A 23,936-nucleotide genomic window follows, 5' to 3' on the forward strand; every position below is an offset into this window, starting at 1 on the left:
CTTTTACATGTAGCTGTCCAGTTTTCCCAGCACCACTTACTGAAGAGGCTGTCTTTTCTCCACTGTATATTCTTGCCTCCTTTGTCAAAGATAAGGTGACCATAGATGCGTGGGTTTATGTCTGGGCTTTCTATCCTGTTCCACTGATCTGTATTTCTGTTTTTGTGACAGTACCATACTGTCTTGATTACTGTAGCTTTGCAGTATAGTCTGAAGTCCGGGAGCCTGATTCCTCCAGCTCCGTTTTTCTTTCTCAGGATTGCTTTGGTTATTCAGGGTCTTTTGTGTTTCCATACACATTGTGAAATTTTTTGTTCTAGTTCTGTGAAAAATGCCATTGGCAGTCTGATAGGGATTGCACTGAATCTGTAGATTGCTTTGGGTAGTACAGTCATTTTCACAGTGCTGACTGTTCCAATCCAAGAACATGGTATGTCTCTCCATCTGTGTGTATCATCTTTAATTTCTTTCATCAGTGTCTTATACTTTGATGAAAGTATATTTGGATTAAGGAAAGCTGATGAATGAGAAATGTCTTGGCAAAGATGATAATGTTCCAAATAAGCAAGTCTTGCTTGCTTGGAACAAGTTAGGCTTTTTAAAAAGATTAACATATTCTAATTGTCTTTATTAACATGTAACTATGTAAGAAATTGTTAAATCACTAAAAATAACAAGAAAAAAGGAAGAACAAAACAAACAACGTTTTAGTTTGGAGGAGCAATGAACTAAATATTTCAAACAAACATATAAAATATTCAGCATGCATTAAGGTCCTGAGACTTTAACAAGGCAAAAGATTTCAAGAACACACCCTGCCACTACATTTTCCAACTGTAATGTTTTTAGTGTCTTCTAAGTAAGTCTGTCAGCAAAAATGGCCAAAGCAGAGAAAAAAAAAAAAAAAGAGCGAAGTACCTTAGAATTTGGAAGTTTACAGTCACACCATCGTCCATCTATCATATGTCGCTGTGACATTACTTTCACCTGGGTTTCATATTCCGTAAAACGAACAAAGCCAAACCCTTTTGAATGACCAGTTTTAATATCTTTCTTGACCTAGAAAAAAATCATTTAAATTTACTAAAACCACACACACACGTAACCAACTCAGAGTACATACGTGAAGGGAAATAGTATAAACCAAATTTCTTTTCAGCGCCCCTTACGTATACACATAACAAATATTAAAAATATCATTGGGGGCTTCCCTGGTGGCGCAGTGGTTGAGAATCTGCCTGCTAATGCAGGGGACACAGGTTCGAGCCCTGGTCTGGGAGGATCCCACATGCCGCGGAGCAACTAGGCCCGTGAGCCACAACTTACTGAGCCTGCGCGTCTGGAGCCTGTGCTCTGCAACAAGAGGCCGCGATAGTGAGAGGCCCGTGCACCGCGATGAAGAGTGGCCCCTGCTTGCCACAACTAGAGGAAGCCCTCGCACAGAAACGAAGACCCAACACAGCAAAAATAAATAAATTAATTAATAAACTCCTATCCCCAACATCTTCTTTAAAACAACAAAAAAACAAAAATATCATCGGGACTTCCCTGGTGGCGCAGTGGTTAAGAATCCGCCTGCCAATGCAGGGGACACAGGTTTGAGACCTGCTCCGGGAACACCCCACATGCCGCAGAGCAACTAAGCCCGTGTGCCACAACTACTGAGCCTGCGTTCTAGAGCCCACGAGCCACAACTACTGTGCCCACGTGCCACAACTACTGAAGCCAGTGTGCCCAGAGCCCGTGCTCCGCAACAAGAGAAGCCACCGCAGTGAGAAGCCTGCGCCCTGCAACGAAGAGTAGCCCCCGCTTGCCACAACTAGAGAAAGCCCGCATGCAGCAAAGAAGACCCAATGCAGCCAAAAATAAATAAATAAATAAATTTATTTTTTTAAAAAAAATAAAGAAAGAAAACTTATTAAAAAAATATATCATCTACTGAACATGAAAGGCAGCGTCACTAAAACAACAGGAATTCTGGGTGCTCATTCACTGAGAAAGAAAAACTGTTAAGTGGAATCAAAGTTTACCTGAACCATAAGAACTTCTCCAAAGGTACTAAAATATTCTTTTAGATCCTGTTCAGTTGTTTTCCATGGGAGGCCCAACACTATTAAATCAGATGTTTTCTGGACTGCTCTTTTCACTTTCACTGCTGATGAAGCATCTGTTTCATCCATTTTCCTTTTGTTATCTAAACAAAATGAGCAGAAACCTTTCAGAACTTTCATTTAACACTTCATAAAACACACCTCCCCTTCATCTAGAAATGAGAAGCAAAAACATTCTCAGAACAGTTAAGATGCTGGAAACTTTTGCCAAAGAGTGATGTTAGCTCTCACAGACAGAATAAGAATTGAATAAGTGGCTAAGGTGCACTTCTGGAGAGCCAATCCAGGGATTCCAACCTCTGGTTCCATAATGTCTCAAGATTACAATTGTATGTTCTCCCCTCTCCAAAGGTGTATAAACAAAAGTTACTTCACTTTCACTTTAAAATACATTAAAGAAGGAAAAAAAACAGGTTGAATAACTGTGATACTATCTTTGTGCCTATTAAATATATTTGCTTGATTATCTTAAGGCCTATAACTTGAAGACTACTAAAAAATTAGCAACTTTTATCTCCAGCTGTGGATTTAAGGGTGATTTCAATTTTCTTTCTTTTTGTTTCGTTTCTAAACTTTCAGCAATGAACTCACGTTACTTTTGTAATAAAAAAGAAACCTGGACTTCCCTGGTGGCGCAGTGGTTAAGAATCTGCCTGCCAATGCAGAGGACATGGGTTAGAGCCCTGGTCCGGGAAGATCCCACATGCCGTGGAGCAACTAAGCCCGTGCGCCACAACTACCGAGCCTGTGCTCTAGAGCCCGCGAGCCACAACTACCGAAGCCCACGCGCCTTGAGCCCGTGCTCCATAACAAGAGAAGCCACCGCAATGAGAAGCCCGCGCACCGCAACCAAGAGTAGCCCCTGCTCACCGCAACTAGAGAAAGCCCGCACGCAGCAACGAAGACCCAATGCAGCCGAAAATAAATAAATATAAATAAATTAAAAAAAAAAACAAAAAACCTAAGGTTATTTAAAAAAATCAGTATTTGGAAGAGGAACTAAATGACATTCAGACATACAGACCATTTTTTGGAGTACTGTCAGGTTCACAGCAAAACTGAGGAAGGTAGAGACTTCCCATATACCCCCGCTCCCCACACCTGCAGAGCCCCCCCAGCATCAATATCCCCCACCAGGGAGGTACATTTGTTACAACCATGAATCTACATCAACACATTACTATATAAATGACATTTTAAGTCTGGGTAAATATTAATCTACAGCCAATGGATCAAGAAACTACACACTAAAAAAAAAAAAATCAAGTTGATGCTATTAAGAATTTTCTCGATATATAAAAAAATTTCTAGATGCAACGTCTTAAATACTGACCAAATAATATGACTTTGTTGCAATACTACGTTACAATAAAAGTAACAGATCTACCAACTAGCACACTTCTACTGCTAAAATGTACTCATTTCCTTGGCTCACTTCTACATCTTCATGCTTCCTTTTAGATTAAAAACATCACTGATAAGGGGCAGTGAGAATAAGACCAGAACCCAAAGTTATAATTACAACTGTACTAATTCAAGATCTGGGCTACTGCAGCTGATGTTCATTTAAGGAGGGGAAAAGACTGGATGAACGATGTAAGCCTGCAAAGGACAAAGACCAAACCAAAATACTGAGGCGCTTCAGAAAAATCTGTTTACAACAGACTGATACAACTGCAAAGCATTCTTAATTCCTTAAATTTTCCATTAGCTCAGCAACGTTAGTCCAGATAAATGTTTAAACACATAGTTTTTTAAAAATGTCCTGTAATTTCCAATTTTCACTAATTTAAACTAGTAGTCCTTCAAACTTGTCTGACGGTAACGTTTAAAGAAATACTTGGGCTATAGGAGACAGTTCACCATGAAGAAGCCATGACCTATGACTTAGCACGAGACACAAACCTATACTTTATACTTTAGCATCACTGCAAAACCAAATGGCAACAAACCTTTGGGATAGTTGACAACATACACCAGGTTCCCCCAGCCAGCATCAGGGGCGTGCAGAATTCCTTCTACCAGACGGACACCTCTCATACATTGAGACACTGGATTCCTGTAGCGAAGCCCACATGCCCCTGGAAACTGGGCTGTAACTGTGGACAGCAGCACTGTCCCATCGTCTTCTGATGGTATTTCAATGGGCTCGTCATTCTCATCTTCGGTTACCCGAATATATTCGGACATCTTTGCTTGTCTTGCTTAAATGGAAAAGAGATACGAATGACCAACACTTGTGTCAAAGTAATTATCCCAGCTGACTAATACCACTACCATGTTACTGTTCTGAATTCCAGAAAAATTCTCGGTGTTTGGATTCTTATAGGTGTTGGTTATCCCTGAAAAATGAGGAGGTACAGGCAAGGATAGCTACTCCTATTAAAATATAATGCCTTGCTAGTTGATTCATTCATTATTTGATGAGTGCCTACTATCCATCAGGTGCTGCAACTATTAACTGTGTGTGAAACCACAGTCCCAGCTGGCTTGCTGGTTGCAAAGGGGGAGGTAAGCAGGAGAAAGAAAGCAAACAAGTAATATTTTATTACAATCGTGATTATGCTACTGGAAAGGAGTAGTCTTGGGGACTGGGAAGAAACTAAACTGGTTGAGATGTGTGAGGGGAACGTCAAAGTGGATTTCCCTAAGAAAGCGACGCAGAAACTGAGTCTTGAGGACTAAATAGGAGCAGTGAACGAGATGAAGAGAGCAAGGAAAAAGTGCCTGCCTCCCTGTTCCAAATCTGGGGACTTCTGGGGGCTCTCCAAACTTGAGCCGCAATGACAGCGGCGACAGGTCCTTCGCGACGCGGGCCGCCACCTCCCAGAAGCCAGTGCGTGACAACCGTGGGAGGAGTTTCTAAGCGCGGCCGGAGTGGGACCGCTGGGGCACCAGGCCTAAACGCTGTCCTGGTGCAAAGTACGAAGGCACAAAACAGTGCTGGGGCCCGGAAGCCAGGCCAAACCTCCGCCTCGGGCTGCACGGCTCCGCGGGCCCGGCGTCCCTGCTTCGGCGCCGGCTGCCACCCCGCGCCAGGCCCTAACGTCGCTCCCACGCGAGCCCGCTCGGGCAGAATGAGGCAGGCCCGGCCCCACGGCTCCTTTCCCGGGGCGGGGGCCGCCCCATTGCGGGAGCCGAGGCACACAGGGCGTCCTCAGTGAGAAGCGTCCGCGACTCACCCGCTAGGCCGCTGCTAGGAAGCCCGACAGGGAAACTGAAGCAGCGAGGAATCCAAGAGCAGCCCAGCGACCACTTCGCTCCCACAAAATGGCGCTAGGGCCGCCTCCTCCCCTCTCCGGTCGTCGTCCTCTCCCACCGGTTTCCCGTCCAGAGGGGGAGGCCGCCGCACAGAGACACAACGACTCTTTCCCCAGAGAGTCAGAACGCCCTTCTCGGAGTCTGAGTATAGGGGGCGGATTTGAAGGCTAAAAAGGGACCAGAACCTGGGCCTGAAAAGCTAAAAACGGAAAAAAATGCGGAGGCGGAGGCTTTTAGCTTCCCCCCACGTAGCATAATAGATGGCTTCGCCCGACCGACCGCCGGCCCTGGGTCTCGGCCGGAGCTCGCGCACTTTAAAAGTGCGCGAGACTAGCTCAGGGGCCGGGCCGGACCGGGCGAGGCGGGGCCGGGGCCGGGGCCGGGGCCGGGGCCGGGGGCGGGGCGGCGGGTTGGGGCGGGGCACCTGGGTCCTCCTGACCGTTGCGAGACTGGGGAGGGCAGCGGAGGCTAAGACTTTTTATCTAAAAAGCCAGGCAGGTTCGTCCTCTCTTCTCTCCCCAGCCAACCTCCACACCTGGAGAGAATAACGTTGTTCTAAATAATACCAATCATAGTGCCTACTGTGTACCAGGTACTTCCTAAGTCCTCATATATTTAATTACCCCAACAGTCATGTATGGTAGGTGCTATTGATGTTATCCGCACATACAGGCGAGGAGGAAACTGAGGCACAGAGAGGCTCAGGATCTTGCATAAATAAGTTCACCGAGGTAGTAAATGGTGAGTCTGGGATTTGACCCCTAACTCTAATGCTAATGTATTCCAGGTAAGTACGCTAATAATAATAGTGTACTTCATCTATTTTGACGTATGTTATGTTTCACATTTCTGAAATCAGTATGTGATTTCAGTTCCAGTTCCACTGATGATATGTCCTAGTTTAACTGGCAACAATCTTAATTTCCTAGTGTACCAGCGTATCAGAGTCAATGAAATGCAGTACTAGCAAAGTGCTCTATACTTATGCATTAACTCATTTAATCCCCAGAATAACCCTATAGGGTAGGTGTCATTGTTATCATTCCTGTTTTATAGATGAGGAAACTGAGGCACAGAGGTTAAGTAACCTTGCCCAAGCTCACAGGGCTGGTAGATGGTGGAGCTGGGATTTGAACCCAGGCAGTCTGGGTCTGGAGTTGGTGCCTCCTGCTTCTTATAGCCTCCTAGGGAATAAATATTGAGTCTTGCACATCCATCTCTGATACCTGCTGTTCATATTCAGCAGATTATACCTGAACCAACTTGGGGAGATAGAAAGGAGGGAGTGGAGGCAGTCAGAATGAGTGACCTCTACCCACCCCCAGGGGTAGCTCAACACACAGGGGATGAAGCTGGACAGATGGCCCCTGACGGTCACTAAGGTTTCCAAACACTGGATGAAGTATAGAGGCCTGTCATCACAATCCACCCACTCGTTTTGGGGAAGAAGTCAGTTTTACTACTCCCAGAGCAGGGATTGAACCCGTGCCCCCTGCAGTGGAAGCATGGAGTCCTAACCACTGGGCTGCCAGGGAATTCCCACTACCCCCTTTTTGCAGAAGAAGGAGCTGAGGCTCAGAGGCCGTGTAAATTGCCTGAGCATGTCACACTGCCCGTAAATTACTGTCCAGGGTTTGTCAGATCCTGAAGCTGTGCTCTGTCCACCTCCCTGGACCATTCTCTCTGACAAGACTGAGACTGAGGCATTTAGTGTGGGCGGCTCCGTGGGGCCTGGGATGCCTGCAGCAGGTGGGCAGAGCTGAGTGTGCAGAAACTGGAGAGAGGTCACACAGGGACAAAACCACAAAGTCTGTCCCTTCTCCCAGAAGTTTTCAGGCCAGTTGGGAAGACCAGCAAACACAGTCTTGAAGAAGGTAAATAACTCCTTCAGGAAGAGAATTGATAAGACCAGAAGGAGGCTGGACCCTGGAGTTCTCCCACTCCTAGTGGAATTCATCTCTGGTTTCAGCTTGATAGTACTGGTCGTCAAAACTTGTACTTGTTTACACCTGAAACTAACACAACGTCGTAAATCGACTATACTTCAATTAAAAAAAAAAACCAAACTTCTACTTGTTTGAAATGTGCTTTATAAATTATCTTGGTTTGTTTGCTTGTTTGTTCATATCCCTTACACATTAAGCCCAAAGATTGTTAGAAGGCCAAAAAGTATCTGTTTATTAATTGCTTTCTGAAAATAATCAGAAATGATATATTGAGCTTTTATGCCTTATTCAGCCCTGTGCTAAAACCATCCTGTAAAGACATGCAAGGAAACTGGAAGCCAGTCATGGCCTGGATGGAGTGGTCTAATCCAGGTGAGGGTGGTGACAGAACAATTGGAAAACAATCCCAAGAGGTATAAAGCATGTGGGTGCCAGTGTTGGGCAGATGCTGAGGGTCTGATGGGTTCCCCAACAGCTCTTTGGGGAGCTGGCTTCCACATAAGAATGAGGAGTCTCAACTGGAAAGAAAGGGTACTGGCCAGAGAACCAGAGTGGGAACAGACTTCAGTTTGCAACCCGGCCACTTGGGCATGCATGCCTTCTCACCTTCCAACCCCTCTCTTGGAGTCCCAGTTCTGCTAGCTCCATGAAGTCAAGTGTTCCTGAAAGCTAAAAGAAATGCCAAGGTAATAAAGGTATTTAAATAAAAGTAACTTTATTTTATCAAGATTTAAATTTGGGGGACTTTCCTGGTGGTGCAGTGGTTAAGACTCTGAGCTCGCAAGGCAGGGGGCCTGGGTTCAATCCCACATGCATGCCTCTACGAAGAGTTCATGTGCCTCAACTAAGGAGCCCGCAGGCTGCAACTAAGACCCGGTGCAACCAAAAAAAAAAAACACTTAAAAAAAATATTTACATTTTTTGTTAACCTCTACATTTTTAGGAGCTGCCTCTCCAACTAGTGTAGGTCTAACTTAGATTTTCCTAAAAATTTTTTAATCTGAAATAATTTAGAACATGACAGAGTTGCAAGAATAGTAGACAGAAATCCTGTGTACCCTTTGTCCAGATTCACCAACTGATAAAATTTTGTCACATTTGCTTTATCACTCCCTGTCTCTCTCTAGAGATATATAAAACAATAATAATATGTATAACCCAGTACTGTGCTATTATCAAATTCAGGAATTTTAACATTAATATAATATAAAGTTTTGGCAAGAATACCACAGAAGCAGTGTTGTGCCCTTCTTGTACTGCTATTCTCCACTGTAAAAATACCATTTTCCCCCTTTTGGAACTAATAAATAATCTATGGGAGGGAATTCCCTGGTGGTCCAGTGGTTAGGACTCTGCACTTTCACTGCTGAGGGCCCAGCTTCAGTCTCTGGTCGGGGAACTGAGATCCTGCAAGCCATGTGGAAAAAAAAAAAACCTATGGGTAGGGCTTCCCTGGTGGCTCAGTGGTTGCGCGTCCGCCTGCCGATGCAGGGGACACGGGTTCGTGCCCCGGTCCGGGAGGATCCCACATGCCGCGGGGCGGCTGGGCCCGTGAGCCATGGCCGCTGCGCCTTCGCGTCCGGAGCCTGTGCTCTGCAACGGGAGAGGCCGCAGCAGAGGAAGGCCCGCATACCAAAAAAAAAAAAAAAAAAAAAAACCTATGGGTAGATACACTGAGATGACTCCAAATATCCTGTTTGTTTTCAAATTTTCACCTACTGGCTTTAGGATCCATCGATGACTCTTGCCTAATTAGTTACCACTCGAATGGTTGCAAAATGATGATTTTCTAGTTCCATTATTTCTTTTTTTTTCCCCAATATTTCTTCAACAATTAATTTTTAAACTTTTTATTCTGAAAAAGGTCAAAGTATGGAAAAATTGAAGCAACAGTCCAATTGAAGGACATCAGCATGGCCACAACTTAGATGCAACAACTGTGACTATTTTGCCCTATTTGCTTTACCTATCTGTGTATATAGCTAACTCTCTACTTTTGCTGGATCATTTCAAACTAAGCTGCAGTCAGGAAATACTTCAACCTGTGTCTCCCAAGAACAAGGACATTCTTGGGACTTCCCTCGTGGTCCAGTGGATAAGACTCCACACTCCCAATTCAGGGGATCTGAGTTCAATCCCCGGTAGGGAAACTAGATCCCACATGCATGACGTAACTAAGAGTTTGCAAATAAAAAGTCCACATGCCACAGCTAAGAGTCTACATGTCGCAACTAAGACCCGGTGCAGCCAAAATAAATAAATAAATTGTAAAAATAAAGATAAAAAAAGAACAAGGACTTTCTCATACATAACCATAATACCACTTTTACACCCAAGAAAATTAACAGTTATTTCCTAATATTATCTGATATCCAGTCCATATTCAAAATTTTCACAACACAGTGTCTTTTACATTTGGTTTATTGAGCCAGGATCCAGTTAACACATTACATTTGGTTATTATATCCTTTAGTCTTTTTAAATCTAAAATAATCTCCCCACGCAAGGCACTGACTTTTTAAAGAGATCTGGCCAGATAGTTTGTGGAATGTGTACAGCTGACCCTTGAACAACACAGGTTTGAACTGCATGGGTCCACTTATACATGGATGTTTTTTCAATAATAAATATTACACTTCTACATGATCCTTGGTTGGTTGAATCCGAAGGTGGGGAACCACAGATACAGGGGAACCACGAATACAGAGGCACCACGGATACAGATTACAAATTATACTCGGATTTTCGACTTTTTGGAGGGTCGGCACTCCCAACCCCTGTGTTGTTCAAGGGTCAACTGTACGTTCTGGCTTCATCTGATTGGCTCCTCATGGCATTATTTGTTGTTGTTTTTTTGTTGTTGTTTTTTGTTTGTTTGTTTGTTTTGCTGTACGCGGGCCTCTCACCGCTGTGGCCTCTCCCGTTGCGGAGCACAGGCTCTGGACGCGCAGGCCCAGCGGCCACGGCTCACGGGCCCAGCCGCTCCGCGGCATGTGGGATCCTCCCGGACCGGGGCGCGAACCCGCGTCCCCTGCATCGGCAGGCGGGCTCCCAACCCCTGCGCCACCAGGGAAGCCCCTCGTGGCATTATTTAGCTCATTCCTCTCTCCTCTATTTTCCTGCATAGTGGAAGTTAGGTCTAAACTCATAGTCACATTCAGATTAGACAATGGCCAGAACACTGTGGGTAAAGCCGCGTACGCCCCATTGTACTCCATCGGGAACACAGTGACTGGTTGTCTCACTTTCAGCAATGCTAAATTTGGTCTTTTGGTTAATATGGTGACCACTGGATCCCTCCACAGAAAAAGTGTATTTTCCCTCTTTGCCGTTTGCAAGTAATCTCTGGATACTTTGGCACAAGGAAATATCCCATTTCCCTACAACCTTTTACTTAATGGTTTAAGCATCCTCTAATGATCCCTGCCTGTTTCAGTTACTTCACTGGGGGTTGCAAAAAGACAAAATTTTAAATATATCATTTCTTCTACATTCCTTTGTAAAGAAGAATTTTCCTTCATTAACTGGAGATGAACTACAGTTCCCCCTAAATGCTTAACTTTTTATCAAGTTTCAGAGTAGGTTGACATACTAGTCATCTCCAATGGTAACAAATTAATTTTATTTTTTTCCTGTTTTTTTAGTCACTATGAACTCTTGGAATTTATTTATTCAATGTTTTGCAATAATTACAGTCATTAGTGCTTTTAATGATCAAATTGTCCTAATTATGGCCTGGGGAAATCCTTTAAACTGGCTTTGTGTTCTTTTGATGTGTTCCCTTTAGTCTTTGAGTACGTTCTTGCTTTCTGGCACAACAAAGTGTTCCAGACTCACCATATACTTTCCCTGCACCAGCTCTGGAATCAGCCATTCCTCTAAAGAGCCCTGGTTCCTTTTAGTCAGGAAAGACGTTTAGAAACTAGAATCTGGTCATTAGGTGTACTCATCGCTGCCTTGGTTGTCAGAAGCATTTTTGAAAGGTAAAATAATATAATACCAAGGCAAGCCATTTTTATTTCGTCATGACTTACTTTCCTTTTCATTGAAGTGTCTTAGAACCTTCCAAAATTAAGAGCTGCCTCCCCTATTTCACCTAGGTCTTAGATTTTTAAAATTATTTTTGTAAAAAGCCAATTAGTGCAAAAACACCAACGGCAAAAGACTGCCATCCCATGTTCTCCCCAAAACCCTCCTATCCCTTTCAGAGGTAACCAACCATTCTTTTAGTTGCTTCTTATGGATTTACTTACATATTTTTTAAATAATAAAGCTATTCTGCAATATTTTGATTCACCTGTTTTAGAAATTATCTGTTGATTTCCTATATGATCAGTGAGGATTTTTTTGTTTTTTCTTTTTTTACGGTACGCGGGCCTCTCACTGCTGTGGCCTCTCCCTCTGCGGAGCACAGGCTCCGGACGCGCAGGCTCAGCGGCCATGGCTCATGGGCCTAGCCGCTCCGCCGCATGTGGGATCTTCCCGGACCGGGGCACAAACCCGTGTCCCCTGCATCGGCAGGCGGACTCTCAACCACTGCGCCACCAGGGAAGCCTGATCAGTGAGGATTTTTAACTCACACATTCCATTATCATTTCCTCCATCCTCTTAATATACCTATATCACAAATTTTGGTTAAATACACATTCAATGTTTTCATTATTATGACTACATAAATTTTATTCAATGCTAAGCCAAGAAGTATCTTTTCTTGTGCAACTTTTTGTTTTTCTTGGAGTTATTAATTCCTTTGTTTTTTTTAAATTTCCCTCCCCCCTTGTTTTTTCATTTGTTCTGTTCTCTTTGAACAGCTACATCTCCCTATACTCTCCAAAAGGTATAGAAAGCCCTTAAGTTTTTCCTTATAGTCAAATCTGTCAGACAATTATCATTTCCATTTTTAAATTTCTTGGAGGCTTCAGACCCCCTTTCCCGGTTGCTTTCTGGGACTTGTATCAGCTGTCATCCTGAGACTCCTTACATGTCTGAAAATGGCTTTATTCCACTCTCACGCTTGACTGATAGTCTGGTTGTAGACAGAATTTCAGGTTGAAAGTTATTTTTTCTCAGCCCTTTGAAGATATTTTTCCACTGCCCTCTGGCTTCTCTTGTTTTTGAGAAGTCCATTGTATTCTTGGTCATTCACGTAATCTGCATTTTCTCTACAATCTTGCATAATCTTCTCACCACTTATATTCTGAAATTGAAGATGATGTCTTACTTTGTCTTCCTGGAGATTTTTTTTCATTCATTGTTCTGGGCATATGGTGATCTTTTCATTCTGAATATTCTTCTCCTTTAATTCCGGAAAAGTTTGTTGTATTATTACTTTGACAATTTCTCCCCCACGGTTTGCTTGGTTCTCTCTTTCTGAAAGTCTTTAGTTAGCTATTGAATCTCCTGTAATGACTCACCATTTAAAAAATATTTTTTCTTCTGTTTTGCAAATTTTTTTCTTTTTTTCTACTTTCTGTGAAATTTATCCACCAACCTTACCTTCAGTCTTTCTATTGAATTTTTTTTTTTTGGCATCTATGTTTTTATTTTCCAAAAGATCTTTCCTATTCTCTGATTTTTTTCCTTGATTATAGCAACTGTTCTTGTTTCATGAAGGTAATATTTTTAATTTAACTCTCTGAGGATATTAATGTTAGTTTCTTTGATGTTTTCCTGTGCATAACATTATGTCTGTTTCATCAGTATAATTATTGTCTTTTTGTTTGTTTTGATCTTGTCTTTCATGTTAGATGTTTCCTCAAGGCAATCTTTCCTCATGTCCTGAACCTGTCAGCTCTCTCCAGGCCAAGGGAAGGGAAGAAGCTGAGAAGTCAAGTTTAACCTGAGAAACAGCCATGTTCTCTTGACCCGACTTCCCAGAAAGCTACCCAGGGGTCCCACCCCGACCCCAGCAGAGTTCAAGTGTGGCTGAGGGCAGCTGCACCAGCCGGCGAAGCTTGGAGGGAGTCTGAGAGGATGAGTGGGGAGTTTATGAATGAACCAGCCCAGGTGAGACAAATCATGATGGAGGAGGGACGCAAACTGACTTGGGGTTCTTTTTTTTTTTTTTTAATGTATTTATGTTATTTATTTATTTTTGGCTGTGTTGGGTCTTCGTTGCTGCACACGGGCTTTCTCTAGTTGCGGCAGTTGAGGGCTACTCTTCGTTGTGGTGCGCGGGCTTCTCGTTGCGGTGGCTTCTCTTTGTTGCGGAGCACGGGCTCTAGGCACCGGGTTTCAGTAGCTGCAGCACGTGGGCTCAGTAGTTGTGGCTCGTGGGTTCTAGAGCGCAGGCTCAGTAACTCTTCATTGCGGTGCATGGGCTTCTCATTGCAGTGGCTTCTCTTGTTGCAGAGCACAGCCTCTAGGCACCCGGGTTTCAGTAGCTGCAGCACGTGGGCTCAGTAGTTGTGGCTCGTGGGTTCTAGAGCGCAGGCTCAGTAGTTGTGGCTCACGGGCATAGTTGCGCTGCGGCATGTGGGATCCTCCCGGACCAGGGCTCGAACCCGTGTCCCCTGCATTGGCAGGCAGATTCTTAACCACTGTGCCACTAGGGAGGTCCCTAGGCTATGTTTTGAGTAATTTAATTTTTACATCAATCCTACAAGGCAAGTACTACTATTATTAGCATTGCCCAGCTGAGGAAATTGAGGCACAGGAAGGACACAAGACTTGGCCAAGGTCACACAGCCAGTATGTGGCAAAGCTGGGGTTCTTGGCTCCTGAGCCTGTCCTCTTAATCACCTCTAATCGATCACATTATTTGGACCCCTGGGGCACACTTTTCTCTCTATTCTTTATGGAAAATGACCACTACAGTATAACATTCATTGACCAGACACTGTGCCAAGCCCTTACCTCTATGGATTCATTCAATCCTCACAGCAGCCCTAGGAAGTAGGTACTATATTTAGTTCCATTTTCCAAAGAACCTTTGAGAGGTTAAACTTGCTCAAGGTCACCAGATAGGGTGGGCAGCTTCAGAATTTCAAATGTAGGGCTCTCTGGCTCCAGAGCCCTCACTGTTTTTTTTTTTCCTTTTTCTCTTTGGGCCTCAGAAGTGGAGTTGCGTTTATTACCCTCTTCAGTTCACGATCCACCATCCTCTTCAGTCTGGACGAAGTTTCTCTTATTTCATTATTTTCCCTATTTATTCCCAGTCCCTATTTCCTCCCATCCCCCTCCTAGACCCTCACTCAGGTGTTTATCTGTCCTTAAATCTGCATGTGTCCTTGTAAAACAGGCACGGTTTTTCACAGTGAGTGTACTCAGACAGTTCTGCAGCACCTACCACGGGGCTAGGTATTATTCCAGACTAGCAGTCAACAAACTACAGCCTTTGGGCCAAATCTAGCCCATTGCCAGATTTTATACGACCCACAAGCTGAAAGTGTTTTTACATACTTAAATGGTTGGAAAAAATCCAAAGAAGGATAATATTTTGTGATATGTGAAAATTATACAACCTTCAAATTTCAGTGTTCATCAGTGAGTTTTAGCGGTACCCAGTCTCACTCCTCGTTGCTGTGTTGCTGTCTCTGACTGTTTTCATGCTGCATCAACAGATCGCGTGGCACGAGGCCTAAAATATCTACTATCTGGGCCTTTATGGGGAAAAAATTGCCGACCGCTGCTCTACATGTTGGGGGATACACAAATAAACGTATGTTTGTAATTTATATAACTAGGATGATGGTTTAACTGGGGAAGGTGACATGTAATTCATCATCCAGTCTGGGATTTTTCAGAGTGAAAGACAGGCTATTAATTACCGGGACAATGTGGGGTAAACTAGTCTGTCCCTGGAAAATTAGGATGTATGGTCATTTCTCTTTAACCCTTATCCTGCCCAAGATCACCAGGTTTGTTGACTATGTTTTTGGAATTCATCCATGTTGCCGACATACATGTAGAACAGCAAATTATGGCCCCTGAGCGAAATCTGGGCCCCCGAAGTTTTTGTGCAGCCTGCAAGCTAAGATTTTTATTTATTTTTTTTAATTAATTTTTTAGTTATTTAATTAAGTAATTTTATTTATGGCTGTGTTGGGTCTTCGTTGCGGTGCATGGGCTTCTTATCACGGTGGCTTCTCTTGTTGCAGAGCACGGGCTCTAGGCGCGCAGGCTTCAGTAGTTGTGGCGCGTGGGCTCAGTAGTTGTGGCATGCGGGCTCAGTAGTTGTGGCCCGCGGGCTCTAGAGCTCAGGCTCAGTCGTTGCAGCTCTCAGGCTTAGTTGCTCCGCTGCATGTGGGATCTTCCCGGACAAGGGCTCGAACCCGTGTCCCCTGCATCGGCAGGTGGATTCTTAACCACCGTGCCACCAGGGAAGCCCAACAAGCTAAGATTTTTAAATGGCTGCGGGGAAAATACCCAAAAGAAGAAGAATATTTTGGGACATGTAGGAATTATATGAAATTCACATTTGAGCGTCCATAAATGGTTCTGTTAGGACAGCCACGCCCATTCATTTACAGACCATCTAAGGCTGCGTCAGAGACCCTATGGTCTGAAAAGCCTACCGTATTTATTATCTGGCCTTTTACAGGAAGGTTTGCCAAGCCCTGCTCTGGATGATCACTTCTAACTACTGCAGCATGTTCTATTGTGTGGCTCTCCCACATTGACTCACTTGTTCCCTGTGAATGTCCCTGGATTGTCCCCTGGTTTGTTACCCATTGTGGACCAGAGGAGGAAGTCTCTGAGATACATCGAAGTGAGACAGCTGGCTCATGGAGCGGACAAACTACTTAATTTTCCTTCTTTCTGTATTGTCCCAATTTCCAAGATTTTTAATTTTTCACTATTTGATGTTCCATCAAGTGGTGTTGAGATATCGCCTTCTGCCCATATCATTTGTAAATGCATTCATTTATTCAACAAATATTAATTGAGCACTTCACTTACTAAGTTCCCACTTATTCTAGGCACTGGAGATACAGCCAATGCACAGAGAAAAGGCCTTGTCTTCCAGGAGCTCAGGCTTGCCTGTGCTGTCTTCACGGAGCCCTTACGGGCCACAGGTGCCCTTACCAGCCCTTGGTGTCATTAGCTGTTGGAATCCTCGCAACAATTCTATGAAACAGATAAAGTCACCTCCATTTCCAGATAAGGAAACCAGCGCAGAGGTTCCCCGGGTGGGTGTGACCACCCCCCCAGACTGGTTGCGGCACCAGGCTCTTGGCTCTTTGTCCTCCTGCCTCTCTGCATGGTTTTGCAGACACTCCTCTCTCATTTCCACCTCCCTGATTTTTGCTAAACTGATGACTGTAAATCCTCTCTTGTAATGTTGTTTTAATTTGCACTTCTCTGACATCTAGTGAATTTGAATATTTCTAGAATCTGGGCTCCTAACGGTTAATTTGCTTCTTGAAAGCAAACTAGTTTATCTTCTACACAAGGTGAAGAAAAAGTTTTTTTTGTTTTTTTCTTGTTTTTTTTTTGTTTTTAAACTATCACTCTACTTTTTTTTTGTTTAATTACTTTTGGCTGTGTTGGGTCTTCGTTGCTGCCCGCGGGCTTTCTCTAGTCGCGTTGAGCGGAGGCTACTCTTCGCTGCAGTGCGCGGGCTTCTTATTGCGGTGGCTTCTCTTGTTGCGGAGCACAGGCTCTAGGCGCGCGGGCTTCAGTAGTTGTGGCTCGCGGGCTCTAGAGCGCAGGCTCAGTAGTTGTGGCGCACGGGCTTACTTGCTCCACAGCATGTGGGATCTTCCCCGACCAGGGATCAAACCTGTGTCCCCCGCATTGGCAGGCGGATTCTCAACCACTGCGCCACCAGGGAAGCCCCAAGAAAAAGTTTTAACAAAGAAATTCACAGACATTTACGTGCTTCCTCCCTTGTTGCAACTTGAGGCTTGTGTCCTAGAAAGAGGACTCACAGATCTTGGCCATGATGTGCTCCATGCAGACCACCTGGGGTCAGAGTTCAAGCTACTCACCAGCTGTGTGACTTCTTGCAAATTACTAACCACTCTGGGCCTCTGTTTCCTCTTCTGTAAAATGAAGGGCAGTAGTAGCCCTTGCTGCATATGATTCCTGGAGAATTAACATGTTTGGTGCAAAGAAGGTGCCAATAAGTATTAGCTACTGTCATTTATTTTTTAAATTAATTTTTATTGGAGTATAGTTGATTTACAATGTTGTGTTAGTTTCTGCTGTACAGCAAAGTGAATCAGTTGTACATATACATATATCCACTCTTTTAAAAATTCTTTTCCCATATAGGTCATTACAGGGAATTGAGTAGAGTTCCCTGTTATTAGTTATCTATTTTATATATAGTAGTGTATATATGTCAATCCCAATGTCCCAGTGTATCCCTCCCTCCGCTTCCCCTCTGCTATTAGCTCCTAATATTAACCCCATCAGTGCTCATAAGAAAGGGAAAAAGAATCGTTATGCGGTGATGTCGGAGAGTTTAGCATTTTCCAGAGGGTCTCCCGTGACACCAGTGTGAATAATCTCAGTTCTTAGTTTTCTCAGGGGGAAATTTTGCTAGACTAGAGCAATTACAAGGCCCAAATTTTATATCGGAGTTAAAGCATGTGATTGTTTGTCAATATGATTTCAGAGAAGGTTTGGGAATCATTGCCCTCTTCCAGCTATTAGGTGAGGATGAGGGTATTCTAGTTGTCTGCTCACAGACTTGGGGGTATAATGGGGTGCACACTCCCCACTGTCCCAGATCTCAGGGTGTAGGTAACTTAGGAGACATCCAGGGGTCCCTTTGTGTCTCAGTTGTCCTGGGGCCCTCACTAGGGAGTCGGACAGAGGTGAGTGAAGACCCAGACACAAGGGGCACTGCCTGAGAAATGGGAGTGGAGAGAGTGCTGGACTTTCCTCCCACAAATGGTGACCCATGCCCTGAACTTCAGTGCTGGGATGTAAGCTATCTCCGTTCCCTTCACGGTGCTCCTGGAGGGCCTCTCTGGAAAAACACCAAATGTCCATTGAAACCAGAGTCTAAGTCATTCACAGTGAAAGGGAAGTCATACCATACAGGTGGGCTCTGGATTCTGACTGAGCTGGGCTTGACTCCCTGCTGGGTGACCTTGGGCAAATGTTTTAACTTCTCTGAGCCACTTCCTAATGTCTGTCTCACTGAGCTTCCTCACCTTTTGTGTATTACACATGGATCCCTTGGATGGTTGGTGAAGCTGATGGACTCCTCAAAATAACGTTTTTAAATGCATGTAATAAAATACATGGTATAACCAAGAAATAATTATGTCCAACCCAAGTGCCCATCGATGGATGAATGAGTGAGCAAAATGCGGTACATACCTACAGTGGAATATTCAGCCTTAAAAAAGGGGAATTCTGACACGTGCTACAACATGATGTTATGCTTAGGATGTTATGCTAAGTGAAATAAGCCAATCACAAAAGAACAGGGACTTAGGACTTCCCTGGTGGCACAGTGGTTAAGAATCCGCTGCCAATGCAGGGGACACGGGTTTGAGCCCTGGTCCAGGAAGATCCCAGATGCGGCGAAGCAACTAAGCCCATGTGCCACAGCTACTGAGCCTGCGCTCTAGAGCCCGCGAGCCGCAACTACTGAGCCTGCGTGCTGCAACTACTGAAGCCCGCGTGCCTAGAGACCGTGCTCCGCAACAAAGAGAAGCCACCACAATGAGAAGCCCGCACACCGCAACGAAGAGTAGCCCCCGCTCGCCGCAGCTAGAGAAAGCTAGGGCGCAGCAACAAGGACCCAACGTAGCCAAAAATAAATAATTTAAAAAAACCCCAAAAGGGCAGGTACTTGGGACTTCCCTGGCGGTCTAGTGGTTAAGACTCCATGCTTCTAATGCAGGGGCCGCGGGTTCCATCCCTGGTTGGGAAACTAAGATCCCGCATGGCATGCAGCATGGCCAAAACAAAAACAAAACAAAAGGACAGATACTGTATAATCCCACCTATATGAGGTCCCCTCGAGTAGTCAAATTTATAGAGACAGAAAGTAGAATGGTGGTTGCCAGAGGCTGAGGGAGAGGAGAATGGGAGTTATTGTTTAATGGGTGCAGAGTTTCAGTTTTGTAAAACAGAAAGAGTTCTGGAGAAGGATGGTGGTGATGGTTGCACGATATTGTGAATGTAATTAATGCTATTGAACTGTATACTTAAAAATGGTTAAGATGGTGAATTTTATATTACTACGTGGTTTTTACCACAAATGAAAATAATAAAGGTGTTTTACAAAAAAATTATATCAAAATTCAGTTATCAAAATGCTAAGCTAATATATGACGTATGACATAATAAGCACAGCTTTATTACGATTTAAATGGCAGCAGGTCAATTCACTATTATAAAAAAAAAAGTAGTGATACCTATAAAAGATCTCTGGAGAGATCTGTAACAGCTGTCACGTGGTACAAAAATACCTGGGATTTCCACTGAGGACAGAGTCACAATAATGATGAGGCTTGTTGACTACTTTCATAACAGAAACAAATGCTAAATTCCATTTAGAAGTCAGTGGGAATAAAGATGTGATATTTTCCCCTCATCCAAATTGAAGGGCCCTCCATATTCTATACATGTACCCTTGGGGTGGACCCTGGGTAAAAATCCCCGAATTAGATGCTCTGTGTCTTAGAACCATGCCTAATTCTGGAATCACTTGATAAATGGTGGTTCTTAGCAACAGAAAAACTGGCTCCCCTTTTTGAGGGAAGGATAATCAAAGATTTGAATTCTGTTCCAGGAGGAGAGGGAACTCCTCCTGAGAATGGATTAAATTGCTGCTTCTAATAGAGCAAAGAAGAAAGTTGGGTTTCCTTATCACAGTCATTGACCATTCATTTCCTGGTTCCCAGGGTGCCCTGTGTGTTTTGTAACTGACTAATCAGTAGCTTTTTAACAAGTCTGGTAATCATTTGGTTAAATGTTGGTTTCCTCATTTATAAAGTGGTAATAATGGTGCCAGATCTCACTGAGATGGGCGAACTTAAAATGCTTTGGAAGCTTGGCAATTGGAGTTAATATATTTCATATGCCATTTGACCTCTAAGTATCAAAGGAAACTAGTGAATGGGTCAGTGGTTTCTACTTTTGAAAAACCGCCTTAGTATGTATAACAGCCCTTCGTTTAAAAAGGATTTCACAATTTCTCATTTGCAAGAGAGGGAGGGTGTTAATAAAATAAAACCGTGGTGAAACCGTGAGGGGGTTGTGATTCGGCCATTTCCCAAGGCATCCAATCTATTGAGTAAAAGCAATTTTGAAAATGTGATTTTTCCCAAATGGAGAAATGAAATTTGAACACGAGTGAAAAGATCCCAATGAAACTGCTTTCTCTAAGAATGTCCAACACAGGAGCCGTGTGTGTGTGTGTGTGTGTGTGTGTGTGTGTGTGTGTGTGTGTGAAGGGCATATGTGTAAGGGCTTGAATAGGGGTGTGTGTAGCTATGTGTGTAGGGGTATGTGTGTAGGAGGAATGGACTTTGGATTGTCAAATAGGGAAGAAATTTGCTTTTCAATTACTGTTTCCTCTTCTCTTTTTCAGGTTTAAACAAAGACATAGAAAACAAACTTGTGGCTACCAAAGGGGAAAGGGGGGAGGGATAGATTGAGAATTGGGGATTAACAGATACACAACGGACTTACTGTATACTATTTATAAAATAAACAAGAACCCACTGTATAGCACAGGGAACTATATTCAATATCTAGTAATAACCTATCATGGAAAAGAATCTGGAAAAGTATATATATGTATATGGAATTGAATCACTTTGCTGTACACCTGAAACGTTGTAAATCAATTATACTTCAACAGGGACTTCCCTGGCAGTCCAGTGGTTAGGACTCGGTGCTTCCACTGCAGGGGGCACGGGTTCAATCCCTGGTCGGGGAACTAAGATCCCCCATGCCAGGCAGCATGGCCAAAAAACGCCTGCAAAAAAAAAAAAAGAAAAGATATAAACAAGAGCTCGGGGGTGGTTCTCGTAGGTTCTCTTGAGTGAGATGAGTGAGCTGTGTACGGGGACACTGGCCTTGGCATTCGTGGGCGAGGCCTTCTGAAGAGGCCAGGGCCTCCAGAGAATCCCCGTGAAGGTTTAACCAGCTGCGTGTTCTGCTCTTGTTTGCTTCTCTTGAGTGTCGTGAAGGCCTCCCATCCACGCGTGAACAGACTCTGGTGACGAGCAGCCTTCAGGTACCGCACTGGGTCCTGATGTCCAACACCACGTTTTCTCAGGTGGCTCATGATAAGTCCAGAGCAACGTGGGATTAAGGAAAAGTTGATCAACAGAGTGATGAGTCAAAAAGAAATAATCCAAAATAGATGGAGCAATAGGTCAACAATCTAAGTAGAATCTCTGTGGTGGTTACAGAAGTGTTTGCTGTACACTTCCGGCTTTTCTGTATGTTTGAAAATTCTCATAATAAAATCCTGTGTAAAGGGAGAGTCCAACTGAAAAAGGAAAGGTCTTGTTATCCCCAGACCCCCAAATTTTTAATTTTTATGTAGCTGGGATAATTTTCTTTCAGCTCAGTTAAAAAAAAATCTGAAAATGATTGACAGAATTAATTGGATTCCTACAGATATCGAAAACAACCTTATGGTTACCGAGGGGAAACGTGGGGGCCAGGGATAAATCAGGAGCTTGGGATGAACATATACACACTACTGTATGTAAGATAGATAACCAACAGGGACCTACTGTATATAGCACAGGGAACTCTGCTCAATACTCTATGATAACCTATAAGAGAAAAGAATCTGAAAAAGAATGAATATATGTGTATGTATAACTGAATCACTTTGCTGTACACCTGAAACTAACACAACACTGTAAATCAACTAAACTCCAAAAAAAAAAAAAAGAATTAATTGGATTCTAAGAATGAAATGGAGAGGTAGATTCCTGATGTTTAAATTCTGCTGCAGTCTTGCCCGCTCTGAGTGGGCAAAGCAAGATGGCAGCTTTTGTGAGCTGACTTGTGTCCCCCCAAAAGATGTGTTCAAACCCCCGGTACTTGTGAATGGGACCTTATTTGGAAATACAGCCTTGGCAGATGTAATCAATGTAAAATGAGGTCATCTGGGATTAGGATGGCTTCTAATCCAGTTACTGGTATCCTTACGAGAAGAAGGAAATTTGGACCAGAGACATACAGGGAGAACGCCACGTGAAGATCAAGGCAGAGACTGGAGTGATGCATCTCTAAGCCAAGGAACACCAAGGATGCTGGCAACCACTAGAAACTGGAAGGAAGGAAGTATCCTCCCCTAGAGCCTTCAGAAAGAGCATGGCCTTGCTGACAACTTGATTTGGAACTTGCGGCCTCCAGAACTGTGAGAATCAACCTCTGTTTTTGTAAGTCACCAAGTGTGTGGTACTTTGTTATGGCAGCCCTGTAGTAGAGTGGCTGCTTTGGGCTGTAGCTGAAACAGAGGAGGATGGCCCTGTTCACCTCTGGGCCAGATCCTGGCACAAAGTAGCTCATCAATAAGTAGTTGGGGCTGACTAGCAATATTACACAATTGACTTCCTTTTTTTGTCTTTATAAATTTATTTATTTTACTTATTTATTTTGGCCGCGTTGGGTCTTCGTTGTTGCGCGCGGGCTTTCTCTAGTTGCGTTGAGCAGGGGCTGCTCTTCGTTCTGGTGTGCGGGCTTCTCACTGTGGTCGCTTCTCTTGTTGCGGAGCACGGGCTCTAGGCACGCGGGCTTCAGTAGTTGCGGCTCACGTGCTCTAGAGCGTAGGCTCAGTAGTTGTGGCTCACGGGCTTAGCTGCATGCGGGATCTTCCTCGACCAGGGCTCGAACCCGTGTCCCCTGCATTGGCAGGCGGATTCTTAACCACTGCGCCACCAGGGAAGCCCTATTACATGATTAACTTTTTAATGTGCTTATGGCTTGTTCCCCTCCCCCAATACTAGAATGTCACCTCCAGGAAGGCAGGGAAGACAGTTCCTGTTCACCATTGTGATCCCTGCACCTAGAACAGGGCCTGGCACATAGTAAGTGCTCAATGAACATTTGTTGAATGAATGTCCACTATACTTCACAGAACTAAGGGCACTCCCTACTACTTCTGCCCTGTTGTTCCTTTTTTCATTGTGAGCATTTGTTAAGAGCTACTGTGTGTCCAGCTCTCTGCCAGAATTTTGAAGTTCCTTGACTTTCAGTGATGGCAACTCTTTGGGGGGGAAGAAAGGTATATGTATAGATAAAATAGAACAGTGGAATCAAAACTGTGTATATATATATATGTATATATATATATATATATTTATATATATATATTTTTTCGATACGCAAGGTATATGTATAGATAAAATAGAACAGTGGAATCAAAACTGTGTATATATATATATGTATATATATATATATATTTATATATATATATTTTTTCGATACGCGAGCCTCTCACTGTTGTGGCCTCTCCCGTTGCGGAGCGCGGGCTCCGGACGCGCAGGCCCAGCGGCCATGGCTCACGGGCCCAGCCGCTCCGCGGCACGTGGGATCCTCCCGGACCGGGACACGAACCCGCGTCCCCTGCATCGGCAGGCGGACTCCCAACCACTGCGCCACCAGGGAAGTCCAAAACTGTATATTTTTTACTCGCAAGGGTTCTTAGGAACCTTGGGGTCCTAAGCCCTCATTTTGCATG

At 44.0% G+C, this 23,936-nt stretch overlaps 1 protein-coding gene across 5 annotated transcripts in view; it reads right to left on the reverse strand.

Moving 5' to 3' along the window:
• Nucleotides 1-5,405, reverse strand: part of TARDBP (TAR DNA binding protein) — a 10,311-nt gene extending 4,906 nt beyond the window's left edge. For 2 of the 5 annotated variants that reach the window (XR_008616938.1, XM_024125613.3), the window contains exons 1-4: nt 5,294-5,402; nt 4,064-4,315; nt 2,031-2,194; nt 919-1,059 (exon numbers count right to left, since the gene is read on the reverse strand). Coding sequence is in view for 3 of the 5 variants with exons in the window: in XM_024125613.3 (XP_023981381.1) it covers nt 919-1,059; nt 2,031-2,194; nt 4,064-4,301 (543 nt within the window). In the remaining 2 variants the exon portion in view is untranslated. Of the gene's footprint in view, nt 1-918; nt 1,060-2,030; nt 2,195-4,063; nt 4,316-5,293 lie in introns of all 5 variants that reach the window. The other 3 variants (XR_008616939.1, XM_055083779.1, XM_028487845.2) reach the window with 2 other exon arrangements.
• Between the last annotated feature and the right edge of the window lie 18,531 nt (nt 5,406-23,936).

The sequence above is a fragment of the Physeter macrocephalus genome, chromosome 3 (assembly GCF_002837175.3).
Source record: "Physeter macrocephalus isolate SW-GA chromosome 3, ASM283717v5, whole genome shotgun sequence".
Lineage (NCBI taxonomy): Eukaryota > Metazoa > Chordata > Mammalia > Artiodactyla > Physeteridae > Physeter > Physeter macrocephalus.